We start from the raw sequence: 12,873 nt of genomic DNA, 5'->3' as shown, positions 1-12,873 counted from the left end.
GTTTAAATAACTACTTATGTAGATTACATGCGTGTGTGTGTGTGTCATTTGGTTAGAGTTGGCCAATGGTTAGAGGCTAAATTACCAAAGACTCCACTCAGCCTTGACACAGCACCCCACAGGGCGATTTGCCAGTTGGTCATTTTTAAGTGTTTGGAAAACATTATTGATCTGATATAACTACATATACCTAAATTGCGAGATAGAGATAGATAGAGTGCCTGAGTGACTGAAATGTTAGGGTTCTATCGTGCAGCCAGTAAGACCATTTATTTCAAACTTTATTTGCAGGATAAACCCCCCCTGAGTTATGGCATCTTGTTCCTCAGGAGTTCTCAGATATCTAATCCTTGCCTCACAACACTGTTGCTAATGACAATCAAGCAACCAGAATTACCTAAGTCATAGCCTCTGAACGATTTCTAAGACCCTCTGCGGAGCTTCACCCGCACCACACAAACCACAACACTACACTTAATTGGTCACCACAACTCAACATGGGCTCCTTTTCTCACTTCAAAACAGAAATCAGTCTGATGGCCGTCTGATGAGACACTGAAATAATGTATGTACCAACAGTGCTGACTGCAGAGACAACCAGAATACAGATTATAAAGAAGAAAAATATACATTTTAAATGCAGTCAGCCAGGACTCATGCACTGTTCCGGTGTCAGACTGTAACATTCCTGATCGTGAACTGTCCTCCTTGTTTCCGGGTCAGTTCAGGACAGACCTGCTCAGCAGTTGGTGAAGGAGTTGAGCTCTAAGCTTTTGTAGCTGCATGTACTGTAAAAATGCTTAAAGCTTGTAGTCTCAGTAGAAGTGACACCTCACTTTGCTATCCTTTCCTGGTTTAATTTCTATCATTTGTCTCTGTTCATGTTTTTTTTAATTGATTTAGTTTATGGAAGGGGCTGTTTATTGATGGGGTTGTCTAGCTTGGTCTTGGTAATGTGGCTGGGTGATCAATAGCTTTTCTGTTTCTAAGCTTCTTTAAGAAACCGCTGAATTTCTTCTGCTTTTCTAAAAAAATCAAAAGAATGTTCCCTCTCTATGTGTGTGTCTGTGTCATTATTTGAGTGTTTTGTCTTCATGGACAGGTAATAGTAGAGCTTGTTTGGAGTGAACATTAAAGGACCGCTGCGTATGGTGTAGTGCCATCTAGTGATGAGTGTGCACATTTACTCTACATTGCCCCATTTCACTGTTTAATTTCACAGTGTAAATCTGGTCAGGGTTTGATGTGTATATTCTGGGATACTTCACCTGTAAGCTAACATAAGGTAATGCTAACCTTCATTATGAACTGTAGATGTCACTAAATTGGACACATAGGCACTCACATGTGGACCACTCAGATGAAGTTATGTAATATTTGCATATCAAATAAGCACCGCATATGTACTCTGTTGCTCTCCTCCCCTTGTGCCTGTTCTCTGTATCACTCAGTAGAGTAGCAAAGGAGGAGTGTGTGTGAATCTGTGTGAAACACAAAGAAAAGCAAACAAGAAAAGAAGTCAAGAGCCAATCAATAGATTTATGTTCATGAATGTCATAACTATATAAATACTTTATAGATCCACCTTAGGCAGCAATATCTTGAATGCTCTGGTATACAGAGGAGTTCATGGTCCTCTCAATGACTGCAAGGTGTCCAAGTCCTGTAGCTGTAAAACAAGTCCAAACCATCAGTCCTCCACCACCGTGCTTGACAGTGTGTATGAGGTGTTTCTGTGTTTGGTTTTCAGCAGACATGGTGGTGATCATTAAGACCAAACAACTCCACTTTGGTCTCATCTGTCCATACATTGTTCTCCATTCAGATGTTAAAGTCCTTGACGTTCAATTCATCAAGGACTGATCATCAGCAGCACCTGCTACAGCTCAACTAAATAAATCCTATGGAAGCAGCAAGGGAATGCAGTATTGAACACACACACACACACACACACACACATATATATATATATATATATATATATATATATATATATATATATATATATCACTGATCAGTTGATTTTGTATTATATTTTTACACAAACACTGGATTAAAAGAGGGCATCCTTTTAAATATGACTGTATAACCATGTAAACAACCCTGTGGTTAAGTGGTAGGTGGTAACACTCCTGTTTTTTTTCCCGGTGAATAAGCACTGAGAGCGTGTGTCATGGTATTTCCTCTTTTTAAGTTTAACATCGCATCTATTAATAATAGTAGGTCTAAGGCAATAGAAGAGGGTGTTGTTTGAACATGTACACTTTTGTGTTTCGACCGCACACACTAGATAATTTAGCCAGACTGCAAGACCTGCCGTGACCAACACAAGATGTTGTGGAAACTCGCTTTGACTTCAGAATAAATATCAAATGCGCAAGACAATCGATGTTGTCAGCTGTCTATTCTGGCAGTGCAGTGTCCCCACTAGCTCAAAATTGTACCTAAGAACATCTAGTGTGTAAACACCCTTAACAGAGAAAGCATGAAGAAGTGAAAGAAGCCTTAGGACAAGTTCTTCTGCTTTTGATGAATAAGGGAAAATGGTAGAGCTACAAATTTACATACAGAGTCTGCCATGTGTGAAAATGCCCCCTTACACTGAAACTTAGTCAGAACAGACTTAAATGACACACAAAAAACCAGTGAACTGGAGCGATGCTGGACTGACCGTTTTCACTTAATTCTCAAAAATTTATACTACCATGTTTCAATAAATGTAATATTGCGATAAAGACAATACTATGAATAATGTGCTTCCATGCACTGCAGCTCCAATTATATGTTAACCAGCATGGTTTGAATAAACCAGTGGTGTAGTGCATCATTTTTGGCAACTATCCCCACACCATCCAAAACAAAAATCATTCCCTTTTGTGTTGTGTAGCATTTACATATTCTACATATTGACATGCTCACAAATGGCACAGAAGAATGTGAAGAACACAAGTAAAGCCATACGATTTGTTAGTATTATGCCATTTATGCCAAGAAACCTAAGGAATGTTTGGGTAAAGTTTGTACCATTACTATTAAGAAGTGATACTTCACAGTTGCAAACTGGAGAGACAATGGCTACATGTGACAAGGCTCATTAACCCAACCCAGGTTCTGTAAAATGTGGTGTGAGTAAAGTGTGTACATGCTGCAAGAGAAGAGAAGAGAAGAGAAGAGAAGAGAAGAGAAGAGAAGAGAAGAGAAGAGAAGAGAAGAGAAGAGAAGAGAAGAGAAGAGAAGAGAAGAGAAGAGAAGAGAAGAGAAGAGAAGAGAAGAGAAGAGAAGAGAAGCCTTTATTAGTCCCTCAGAGGGGAAACTGCAAATATACTGATAACTTACAGTAGTATCCAATCAGCCTGATGCAACAAGAATTGAGTAGCCTAAGCCTAAGGTCACATAACAGAGCTACACCACCAGACAGATACAATTTAGGCAAAATCTTGGTTCTTTCATTTTTAAGCCTTCACTGCTGAGCAGCTTTTTCAAAGAGCTGGGAGTTACTTTTACTCTCTGAGCCTAAATCATTTCTAGCCTAATACAACTGAACCTCACACAGGCCATCATATGTGACCAACTAAACAAGGCTAATATTGGCTAGCATGTCCTGCCAGCATTCAGTTAAAAGTGATTTCTTTTCACTTTTCTTATTTTGTCCTACCATGAAAATCTCACTCCCACATGTCTTAATTAAAAACTGCCAGAAACAAGTATTTCTAATAAACTTATGTCAATTCTATGAATACATTAGTACATAAATACATTCCGGGCTGTGTTTCTCACTACCAGAGAACTAAAACTGACTCACAACCTGTGACGATTAATCTCAGTATAGAACCCAAACAGAGACAAGGGGCAAGATAAGGATTAATAAACAGCTCAATCCAAAATAAGGAGGAAAGCAGGTATGTTGAAGCCCTGGGCACACACACACACACACATTGTTTTTAGTTACTGCCGTCCTTCTGGTGATTCCAAATAAGAATAGCTGAGCTCACTGGCTTGTTTTCACAGCCTTGAACACTGCTGTCTTTGTGTTAAATGGGAAAAAAGAGAGGGAGTTCCCACTTGTAATTTTCAACTAAAAAACTCCCAGGTTTCTTTGTAGACATGATGCAGCAGTAAGCTACTGATATTAGCAGGCCATCTTCACTAGGACAATGTAACATTTTCAACAGTTCTTGAAAATGGGACGTGTGCATATCTCTCCATGTTCATGATGGAGGGCACTCATACTGATGATGGTGACTGCACCACGAGAACAGTTTTTCCTGTAAAATGCTATGAATTCATGTGTTTTCATGTGTTATCTTTACCTTACCCCTTTTTTTTTATTTCTAACCTTAAACAGTAGTTTTCTATGCCAAATCCAACTGCGATTAAAACAAAACTGAAAGCCAACACTAAATGTATGTAATGTTTTTTTGTGAAGATGTTTTAGATATTAGATTCGTACTACACTAATACATATAATATAGGCAGATGTATACATCTACTATATAGTATCCATGATATTCATTCCTTCTTCCATATTGGGACAGAAGTATAAATTAGTTCTTTTACTATTGTTATATGATTTCTGTTACTGAGCAGTAATTCCTGTTAAACTGTTAGTGCATACCAGTTGCTCTCACAGTAGCCACATGACTCACTGTTTAATCTCTCCTTATTGTTCTCATAATAACTGATGGTATTTGTGGTGTAAGGACGGGATTCATAGTAAACTGACCTGTGGTCTTATTTGCTCATGAACTCCAACATATGGTCAACCACACTACTCTGTACTGCCTGCTACATATGGTCATTGGTCCATGATGTCAGATTAGCAGAGCACCATGTGATGAACCGAAAGCACAGAAGCCCCACGGTTTTGATACAACAGTGAGATGTCACTCTCAGGGAAACTACGCACGCTATAAAAGTGCTTCCTCATTTTTCTTTAGTTTGATCAGTGAGTGTTTAGAGAAGTGAGAAAATGTAATGCACACTCAAAGGTCCCACACTGTGAAATCCCAGATTCTAATAATGCAGATACACTCCTACACGTCATAGATAAACCGAAAACATAGTGTGCATGGCGGGGGTTCCCCTGTCCCATGGCTGGAACTGTATAAATATGAAAGCAGGTGGAGGGAAACACAGCTCAAACACTCAGATACACAGACCCCACTGCTTCAATCACACTCTAAATGAAGATGGCTGCTCCACGGCTCGCTCTGTCTGTGTTCGTGCTCCTGCTGGCTGCCGTCGCCCTGACTGAAGGTAAAGACCAGGCTTCAACAGAGATGTTACTGCTTTAATTAGAGCTGATTGGCACATTAACAGACTGTGCCACAATTGATTTGATTTGATTGTTGAATTTCCTCTATAGCTTCTTTCAGTAGAAGACAGCTGTACAGTGAGCTACAGAGCTACTGATATTTTAATATTTACAGATAATAATAAAAAGTCTGTACCTAAAAAAGCAACTTAAAAATTGTCACCTTCCCTCAACTGAATATTTTTATTAAATAGCAGAAGAGACATCAGTTATTTATAACTCAAAGCAATAATATCATTTACAGCCAAGGGGAAATTAAAAAAAAAACTATGTTGCTAACAAATTTGCAAAAATTTTCACAGCTGTGCGAGGCATTGGCCCAAAGAAGTGCTGCTTTGCCTTCCATAAAAACCCAGTAAAGGGGGAAAGAGTCGAGAGCTACATCAAGACCAGCCAGCGCTGCTCCAACCCAGCTGTCTTGTGAGTACACAACCTTTAGACGAACCGTAAAAAACTCATCTTCTCATGACTCCACTGACGCTCTAATGTCTCTGTCCAGGCTGAAGATGGTGACCGGCAAACAGCTGTGTGTTAGACCCTCAGATTCCTGGGTGAAGGAGATCATCAACAAGCTGGATAACAGAGTTGTCCCAGGAAGTGAGTCCAACATATAAACACGGACAAAATCCATGTGGACAGACTCCGGCCAGTTTTTATGTTTTGATGTAGTGTAAACCCAGCAGCAGCTCTCTCTATGTATTCATGCAAACACATATCAAACATCCTCAGTTTATTTTTCTTATAGATTAGATTTGCTCTATGTTTTATATGGTTTTAAATGTACGTTTTGTGACCGTAAACACTGTGAAAAAATATTTTGCTGTGATTTGAACTGACTTAAGAAACACCTTTGTAAAGAGCAATGCCTCCCAACTCCACGCAGTGTCATTAGGATAAGCTAGAGAACTATTTCTACACTGTGGGCTCTTTGCCTTGTTTTTCATATTTTATAATAATTTAGGCTGCTTGTTTAAATATTTAATCTGATTTGACATAGTGCTAATATAATTCTGTATGCTTATCATTTTAAAATAAAGCAAGACAATATGAGACAGTTTGACTGGTTCTGTCCTTTTCTCGAATATTGATGGTTTTTGTTTTAAGTGGAGTTCTCCTTAAACATTTAAGGTATGAGGTGAGTTGATGAGACACAGGTGCCAGCCAGCAGGAAACTACGCCCAGCCATTCTGAAAAGGCAGGATCCTCCCAAAGGAAGAGGAGAAAACACAGGAACCAAGCACCACAAAAAAAAAACTAAAAACAGACCACCCCAACCTCCACATACATATACATATATGACATTACTGTGTTTCTCCCTAGGAGTTTTGTCCTTCGGGTGAACCAGTTTCTGTCTCAGTGTTGTCATTGGTTTGAAATGGACCAGGATGTTATGGTTGTTGAAGATCCTGCAGAGTTTCTCTGATACTCCTGACACGTATGGGATTGCAATGTCCTTCCTCAGCCGGTTGTTGTCCTTCTGGCATATGGCATCTCCTTGCCATCTCTGTGGCTTCTGAGGTAGGGATGCAGGTGAACAGGGAGGTGAAGTCAAATGAGACCATGGTGTCGTCTGGGTCCATTCAGATCTTCTCCACCTTGTTCACAATTCATGAGAGTTGTGGATGTGGTATAGTGTGTTCCCCACCAGTGGTGTCAGGAGTTCAGCCAAGTGCTTAGCCACTTTGTATGTGACTGAGTTTGTGCTGCTGACAATGGGTCTGAGGGGGACTCCTTCCTTGTGTATCTTGGACTAGATACAGGTGTGGAGTGGCTTCCCCAGGATCAAGCCGGAAGTAGAGCTTGCAATTGATCTTTAGTTGCTAGTGGGGTCTCTCTTCAGTGTTTCATATGTGATTGTGTCACTGAGGAGATCTGTCACTTTGGAGTGGTAGTCCTGTGTGTTGAGGTCTATGCATCTGCATCTTCCTTTGTCTGCTGCTAAGATGGTGATGTCCTGGTCCTTCTGTAGTGAGCTCAAGGCCTTCCTTTCCTCTGTGGAGAGGTTGGATGGCGGCACTCTGGCAGTGGAGAGTGTGGCTGTGACCTTTATTCAGAGGTTTTCAGCTTCCATGTCTGTCAGGTTGTTGTTCTTAATGGCAGACTCTGGCTGTGATGAGTTCCACCAATGGAATTTGCTGCAGACAAATGAGCAAAATTTAGTCCTTTGGCCAGCATTTTCTGAGGTTTTTCACCCATGTATCCTGGGTTTGTGAATGTTTTTGTACAATTAATAAATCATCCTCGGTATTCCTTGTCATAATAATCACTTTATTTTGCTCTCTGGTCTAAAATTCTTCAGCACATAAAGGTTGTTGCAGACATATGCGGGTCTCTCTCTCTCTCTTTGAATGAATATGACCTGTATGACGGAGACTATTCATCAACATGTCTCCCACCGCTTAAATAGGACTTAATTAGGTGCACTGCAGCAGGTGCTGCTGATCATCAGTCCTTGATGAATTGATCATCAGCAGGTGTACAGACCTCTATAGAAACAGATGTTTTGACAGTTTGCTGCTCTGGAACATTCAGGTGTGAGTACGACTACAGTTTGTTTGAAGTGTTACCAGGAGAAAAACTTTTCTGTCTAAAAGCACATGGAAGCAGGACCAAGGTTCACTAAACTGCATCTGAACAAAGAACAATGTCCTATGGACACATGAGACCAAAGTGGAGTTGTTTGGTCTTAATGCTCACCACCATGTCTGCTGAAAACCAAACACAGAAACACCTCATACACACTGTCAAGCATGGTAATGAAGGACTGATGGTTTGGGCTTGTTTTGCAGCTACAGGACCTGGACACCTTGCAGTCATTGAGTGGACCATGAACTCCTCTGTATACCAGAGCATTCTAGAGACAAATGTGAGGACATCTGTCTGACAGCTAAAGCTTGGTGGAAACTGGGTCATACACAGAACAATAATACAAACACAGCAATAAATCTACACCAGAATGGATAAAAGGTGTTTGGAATAGTCTAGTCAAAGCTGGAATGTAGGGTGGTCTCCTGCATGATGTGCTGTCATGTCAGGTAATGGCAGCTGCAGTATAAACCCTGTGTTTTTCAATGCTTTTCCTACAGAAACAAGTTTAGTAAAGATGACAGACACAGAAATGAAACACTGGAGTTATAAATAACCTGAACAAGCACACACTCCTTTTAGTATTTTGTATAAGAAGGTTTTAGTTCTTATCTTTTTCCACTAGAGTGCGCAGCTAGACCATTTAGTGTCATGCAAGCAACTGCAACACATGATCACAAGCTTGTGTCCTTAAAATTACTTTTCTGGCTCTTTGTAAAGAATATCTGATGACATTTTGTGTGTGTCAATTGTGAGGACACTGAAAACATTTGAACGTTGAACTGTTTTTGTACCAATATTAAATCTCCCCTGTATTTTTTGTCACGGTAATTAGTTTATTTTGCTGTGTTGTCCAAAATTCTGCAGCACATAAAGGTTGTTGCAGACATTTGCAGGTCTCTCTCTCTCTCTCTCTCTATGTCTCTATGTCTGTCTCTCTAATTCAAGCTTATATGTTTTGCATTTTTGCACAAACTGTATTAGTGGTAACAGCAATAATATGTGTATTATAATTTTAGAAATGACAACTTAATCAGATCATTGAAACTGTTAGGCTACATTTATTTAGTCCGAAATGTTTTCTTCCTCTTCCTCTTTGTATTTCTCCTTTGATCTTCCTCTTCTTCTTCTTCTTCTTCTTCTTCTTCTTCTTCTTCTTCTTCATCTTTATCCTTTCCCTCCCAATAATATTCCAACTATTAACTAAATTAATCAGGCCATTGGTTTATCTGCATGTTTGTAGTGTGTGAGTGTGTTGTGAGAATGTTGTGTACTGTGTACAGCCCTGATCTAAATGATTGCTTTTTACCCCTGGTATAATCGGTTGCTTCTGAGCTCATTAGGCTCCCAGATAGCAAAAAAAACAACAACATTTGATCCAGATTTGGCCTAATACTGTAGAAGTTGTGGGCAGATGTCTTTTGGCACAGCTAGCAATACAGATCAGTTTATTTAGGCTAGCACTGAGGCGGCTTTGATCCACGTAAAGGTTCTTTTGTGATGATTCAGACCAAGTGTAGCTCTATAATGCATCTGAGCTTATTTTGTAGATATTGAGAAAAATACAAAAAATAATCTAAAAAATCAATTCAAATTGTAACATTTTTACAAAAATGTATAGCAAAAGCTAAACTGCTAAACACAGAGAAATTGTTTATATATGTTGGCCTCATGATGAAGAGGAGTTTTGACAACATCCTCCTCTCTTCTCCTGCATTGTCCAGACCAGATGTAGGACCGATCTGGACCTTATGAATAAGTTTCTCCAGCCGTATGACGTCACCCACCTTTCAATTTTGTGCCCCACAAGAAAATGTTTCTGAAATATTTGAAATGAAAATATTTTATATAAAAAAAAGGAAAAGATGTATAATTTTCTAATTAATGGTCAACACATTAGATTCTGAGTTCTCCCTCTGGCCCACACACAAGCACGCATACACAATCAGACGCCGATCACGTTCGTGTTTGTCCAATAGGAAGGCGGATCTAAGTTCCCCGCAGGTACATTAAGCTGGCCGAGCACAGCCAGCCGTAAACTGAACTCAAGTACGTGTTCCTTCAAAATAATGCGATTCTCTAAGAACGCATGTTTGGCTTTTAATACAGAACTCATAATATCCAACAGTTAATACATACTTTTAATGGAGCAAAATATATCCTGGTGTAAACACGCACAAACACACACATATCATGTATGTTAGTAATCATTTATTTAATATTGAATAAATTATTATTTATACGTTTGCATATATGCTGTATGTTGGTCCATCGTCCTGAAACCCTAAAAGCCTTAGTTTAACCCTAAAAGTGGGTACTACTTTAAATTGTTGACAAAAATGTTTGTTTTAGAACTAAAAAAATGAAAAAAAAGAAAAAAAAGGTGGGGGTGAATAAAAGGCGACTGTCTCCTCTTATTCTGAAATTCTACACCGGATGTGGCTTTGTATAAAATCCGCATTTTTCCTGCTGAGGGAAAAACATCCTTTGGAGCGTTTTTGTGCACGGTGCTCCATCTGTCCATCAGTCAGCCGCCATATGTAATCTAACCCCATTCATTCATTTTCAGACGGACTTTGGTTCCTGTTGTTCACAGCAAACTGCTGTTTTTAGCAGGCAGACCGGCGCGCTTCTCCCTTGGACGTGTATCGGTGCCTCGGTTTAGTGTCCGTCGCAGGCTGGGTGGTGACAGCACGGCTGCACAATGATCGAGCGACCAGAGACTGCGGTTCCTAGCATCGCTGTAAGTCGCTTTATTTTCGTAACAGACCAAATGACTGATGTGCGCAGGAGGGAAAAATGTATATTGTAACTAAAATTAGCATATTTAGCGTGTCCGTGTGTTTCAGTGCCTGCGGGGATCGAATTGGAGCACCGCACACGGAACTCCATTAACAATAACTCAATTTTAGAAGTTTTACTTAATTTACAAAAAAACCTAACGTAGATAAAACATCACTCATACGTTCTGGAAATGTACACACTCTCCTGATAACTTCGGGTTAATATTAAGGACCAAACAAGTTGTAGTTCAGTGACTGCCATCGTTTTTGACGTTTCTGAGACTGGCCTGAAGTCCCTGAGCGTTACAGAGAATAGCTCATATCAGGGAGATGTGGTCTGCTCTCAATTATAGCTATGTGCTGTGGGGAGAGACATGGGCCGCAATAAATTCCTCCTGTGTCGTTTTTTACATGTCACCAGTGGGGAAAATGTAATTGAAGTTCTTTTAATATTAGAGCCAAATGCTGTGCTCTTTCATGCCAAAGTCCATTTACAAATGAACACAACGCATCAGTGAAGCAGGACTGGAAGTGGCTCACAGTTAGACGTAGTAAACTCTTTCCTAACCGTGTCCTTGTAGACATTTTTCATTTTGTCTCTGTGGTAGGTTTGCATGTCTTTGTGTTCGTTTTGTGTCTCATAATCACTTTGCATCATGTATGGATAGTTTTTTTGCAGTTTTGTGCTACTTTTTGCTGAGATGTGTAAAATGTAATGTGTATGTGCTATATCACAGAGGCCTAATGCTCCTTAGCCCTGTTAAGCATGACTTCCATGTATCTAGCCTGCTTGTTTTGCTGTTTTACTGTCACTTACAATCAGGAATAAGGGGGTTACTCATCACACAACACACACTACACATTGTGTTTGTGATTGGCAGTGACTCTCCCTGGCATAACACAAAAGGAGTAGGCATACACTGCGAGAGAAAGACAGAGAGCAGTGGGCTCAGTGCTAAAAATAACAGAAAAAAACAAAGCAGTCATTGTTTTCTCATGATTCCACCTTTCGTTGGTATTAAATCATGCAAAAATTCACATTTCATTTGTGGTCAGTTGTAAACAGCTGTAGAGGCAGTGATATTGCCACAGCATCAGCTGCTGAATGCATAAGGGGGTGGGGGGACTTGGCAATGCCGATGATGTCAGTGAACCAGGCAGTTACTACCACCAGTGTGTGGACTTGGGAGGGGGGAGGGGTTTATATGAATGGTATGGACTGACAAGCCTTCTTCTCTCATCCCCCATTACTTCCCCCATTTTAAATCTCTTGTTTATTTTCATCACTTTCTGTTAAAAGTGGCAGCAATAATGTGTTTGTTTCATAATATTGAACTGCTGTATTGAACATATGCAATACAAAATAAGGTGGTAATTGAAATATCCTGACAAAAATCTCTGTAGCTGAATGATGTCTTAATGTGTTACCTGCCCACAGAGGCTGGGAAACAGACAAACCATCAGAGGTAGCTCCTTATGTAACACACACAGACACACACACACACACACAGAGTTAGCATGTGGGTGGAACATGGAAATGGTGGAAAGTGCTTCAGGCTTGTTCAGAGAAGTTCTGCCTGCTGCGGAGCTGTGTGCATCACTAGTATTGATTTAATTAGGCAAATGCATTGTTTCCTTCTCTTTTCCTGCAATCTGTATGTTCATGACATGATTTACTGGCATCTATCCTGGTGTGTTGAATGTCATACTCCTAACTATACGAGTCACACATTAGTTAAGGACATACTTGGACGTAAAATATGTTGGTGTGATGTCACATATCCTGTTTCTGATGGTTTATATGAGTTTGGGCGAGGCTGGTTTCCTTCACTGGAAACATTCAGTCACACTGTTAAAGTTTGGAAACCATGCTCACAGTGTCTAGTGTGCAACTTCCTCCCTCATCTTGACTTCATATTTTTATTTATATGGGTCACAAAGTTGTTGCGTTTCAGTAACCTAAGCTCAAGTTAGTAATAGAAGCACTAAATCTAACTGTTGTGGGTCAGTATTGGTACTGTATTGGTGGTAGAGCAGGTTGGATATTCCCTTAAAAGTGTGAAGTTTCAATCCTGCTGTCAGGATTAGGAGGATAAGCATTTCCACTGTAGGGACTTTTAGGGAACAGAAACCTTTTAAGGAACTCCCCTTTTATTCAGAAGGTCTAGACACGAATGAACTAAAAAAAGA

The 12,873-nt window shown here is 39.9% G+C and overlaps 2 protein-coding genes across 5 annotated transcripts in view; both read left to right on the top strand.

Annotated features, from left to right (window-relative positions):
- The first annotated feature begins 5,140 nt into the window (after nucleotides 1–5,140).
- LOC114452268 (C-C motif chemokine 4-like) lies at nucleotides 5,141–6,129 on the top strand. The gene is made up of 3 exons (XM_028431492.1): nucleotides 5,141–5,256; nucleotides 5,617–5,734; nucleotides 5,814–6,129. Exons 1-3 carry the CDS (start codon nucleotides 5,184–5,186, stop codon nucleotides 5,926–5,928), a joined length of 306 nt encoding a protein of 101 aa, XP_028287293.1. The 5' UTR covers nucleotides 5,141–5,183; the 3' UTR covers nucleotides 5,929–6,129.
- Nucleotides 6,130–10,351: 4,222 nt separating this feature from the next.
- LOC114451787 (septin-7-like) overlaps nucleotides 10,352–12,873 on the top strand; it is a 32,692-nt gene continuing 30,170 nt past the window's right edge. For 2 of the 4 annotated variants that reach the window (XM_028430653.1, XM_028430650.1), the window contains exon 1: nucleotides 10,381–10,643. In XM_028430653.1, coding sequence (XP_028286454.1) covers nucleotides 10,605–10,643 — 39 coding nt within the window. In that variant the 5' untranslated portion in view covers nucleotides 10,381–10,604. Of the gene's footprint in view, nucleotides 10,644–12,873 lie in introns of all 4 variants that reach the window. The other 2 variants (XM_028430651.1, XM_028430652.1) reach the window with 2 other exon arrangements.

The sequence above is a fragment of the Parambassis ranga genome, chromosome 19 (assembly GCF_900634625.1).
Source record: "Parambassis ranga chromosome 19, fParRan2.1, whole genome shotgun sequence".
Classification (NCBI taxonomy): Eukaryota; Metazoa; Chordata; class Actinopteri; family Ambassidae; genus Parambassis; species Parambassis ranga.
The sequence above is the reverse complement of the archived record's forward strand: the minus strand, read 5'-3'. Positions and strand labels throughout refer to the sequence as shown.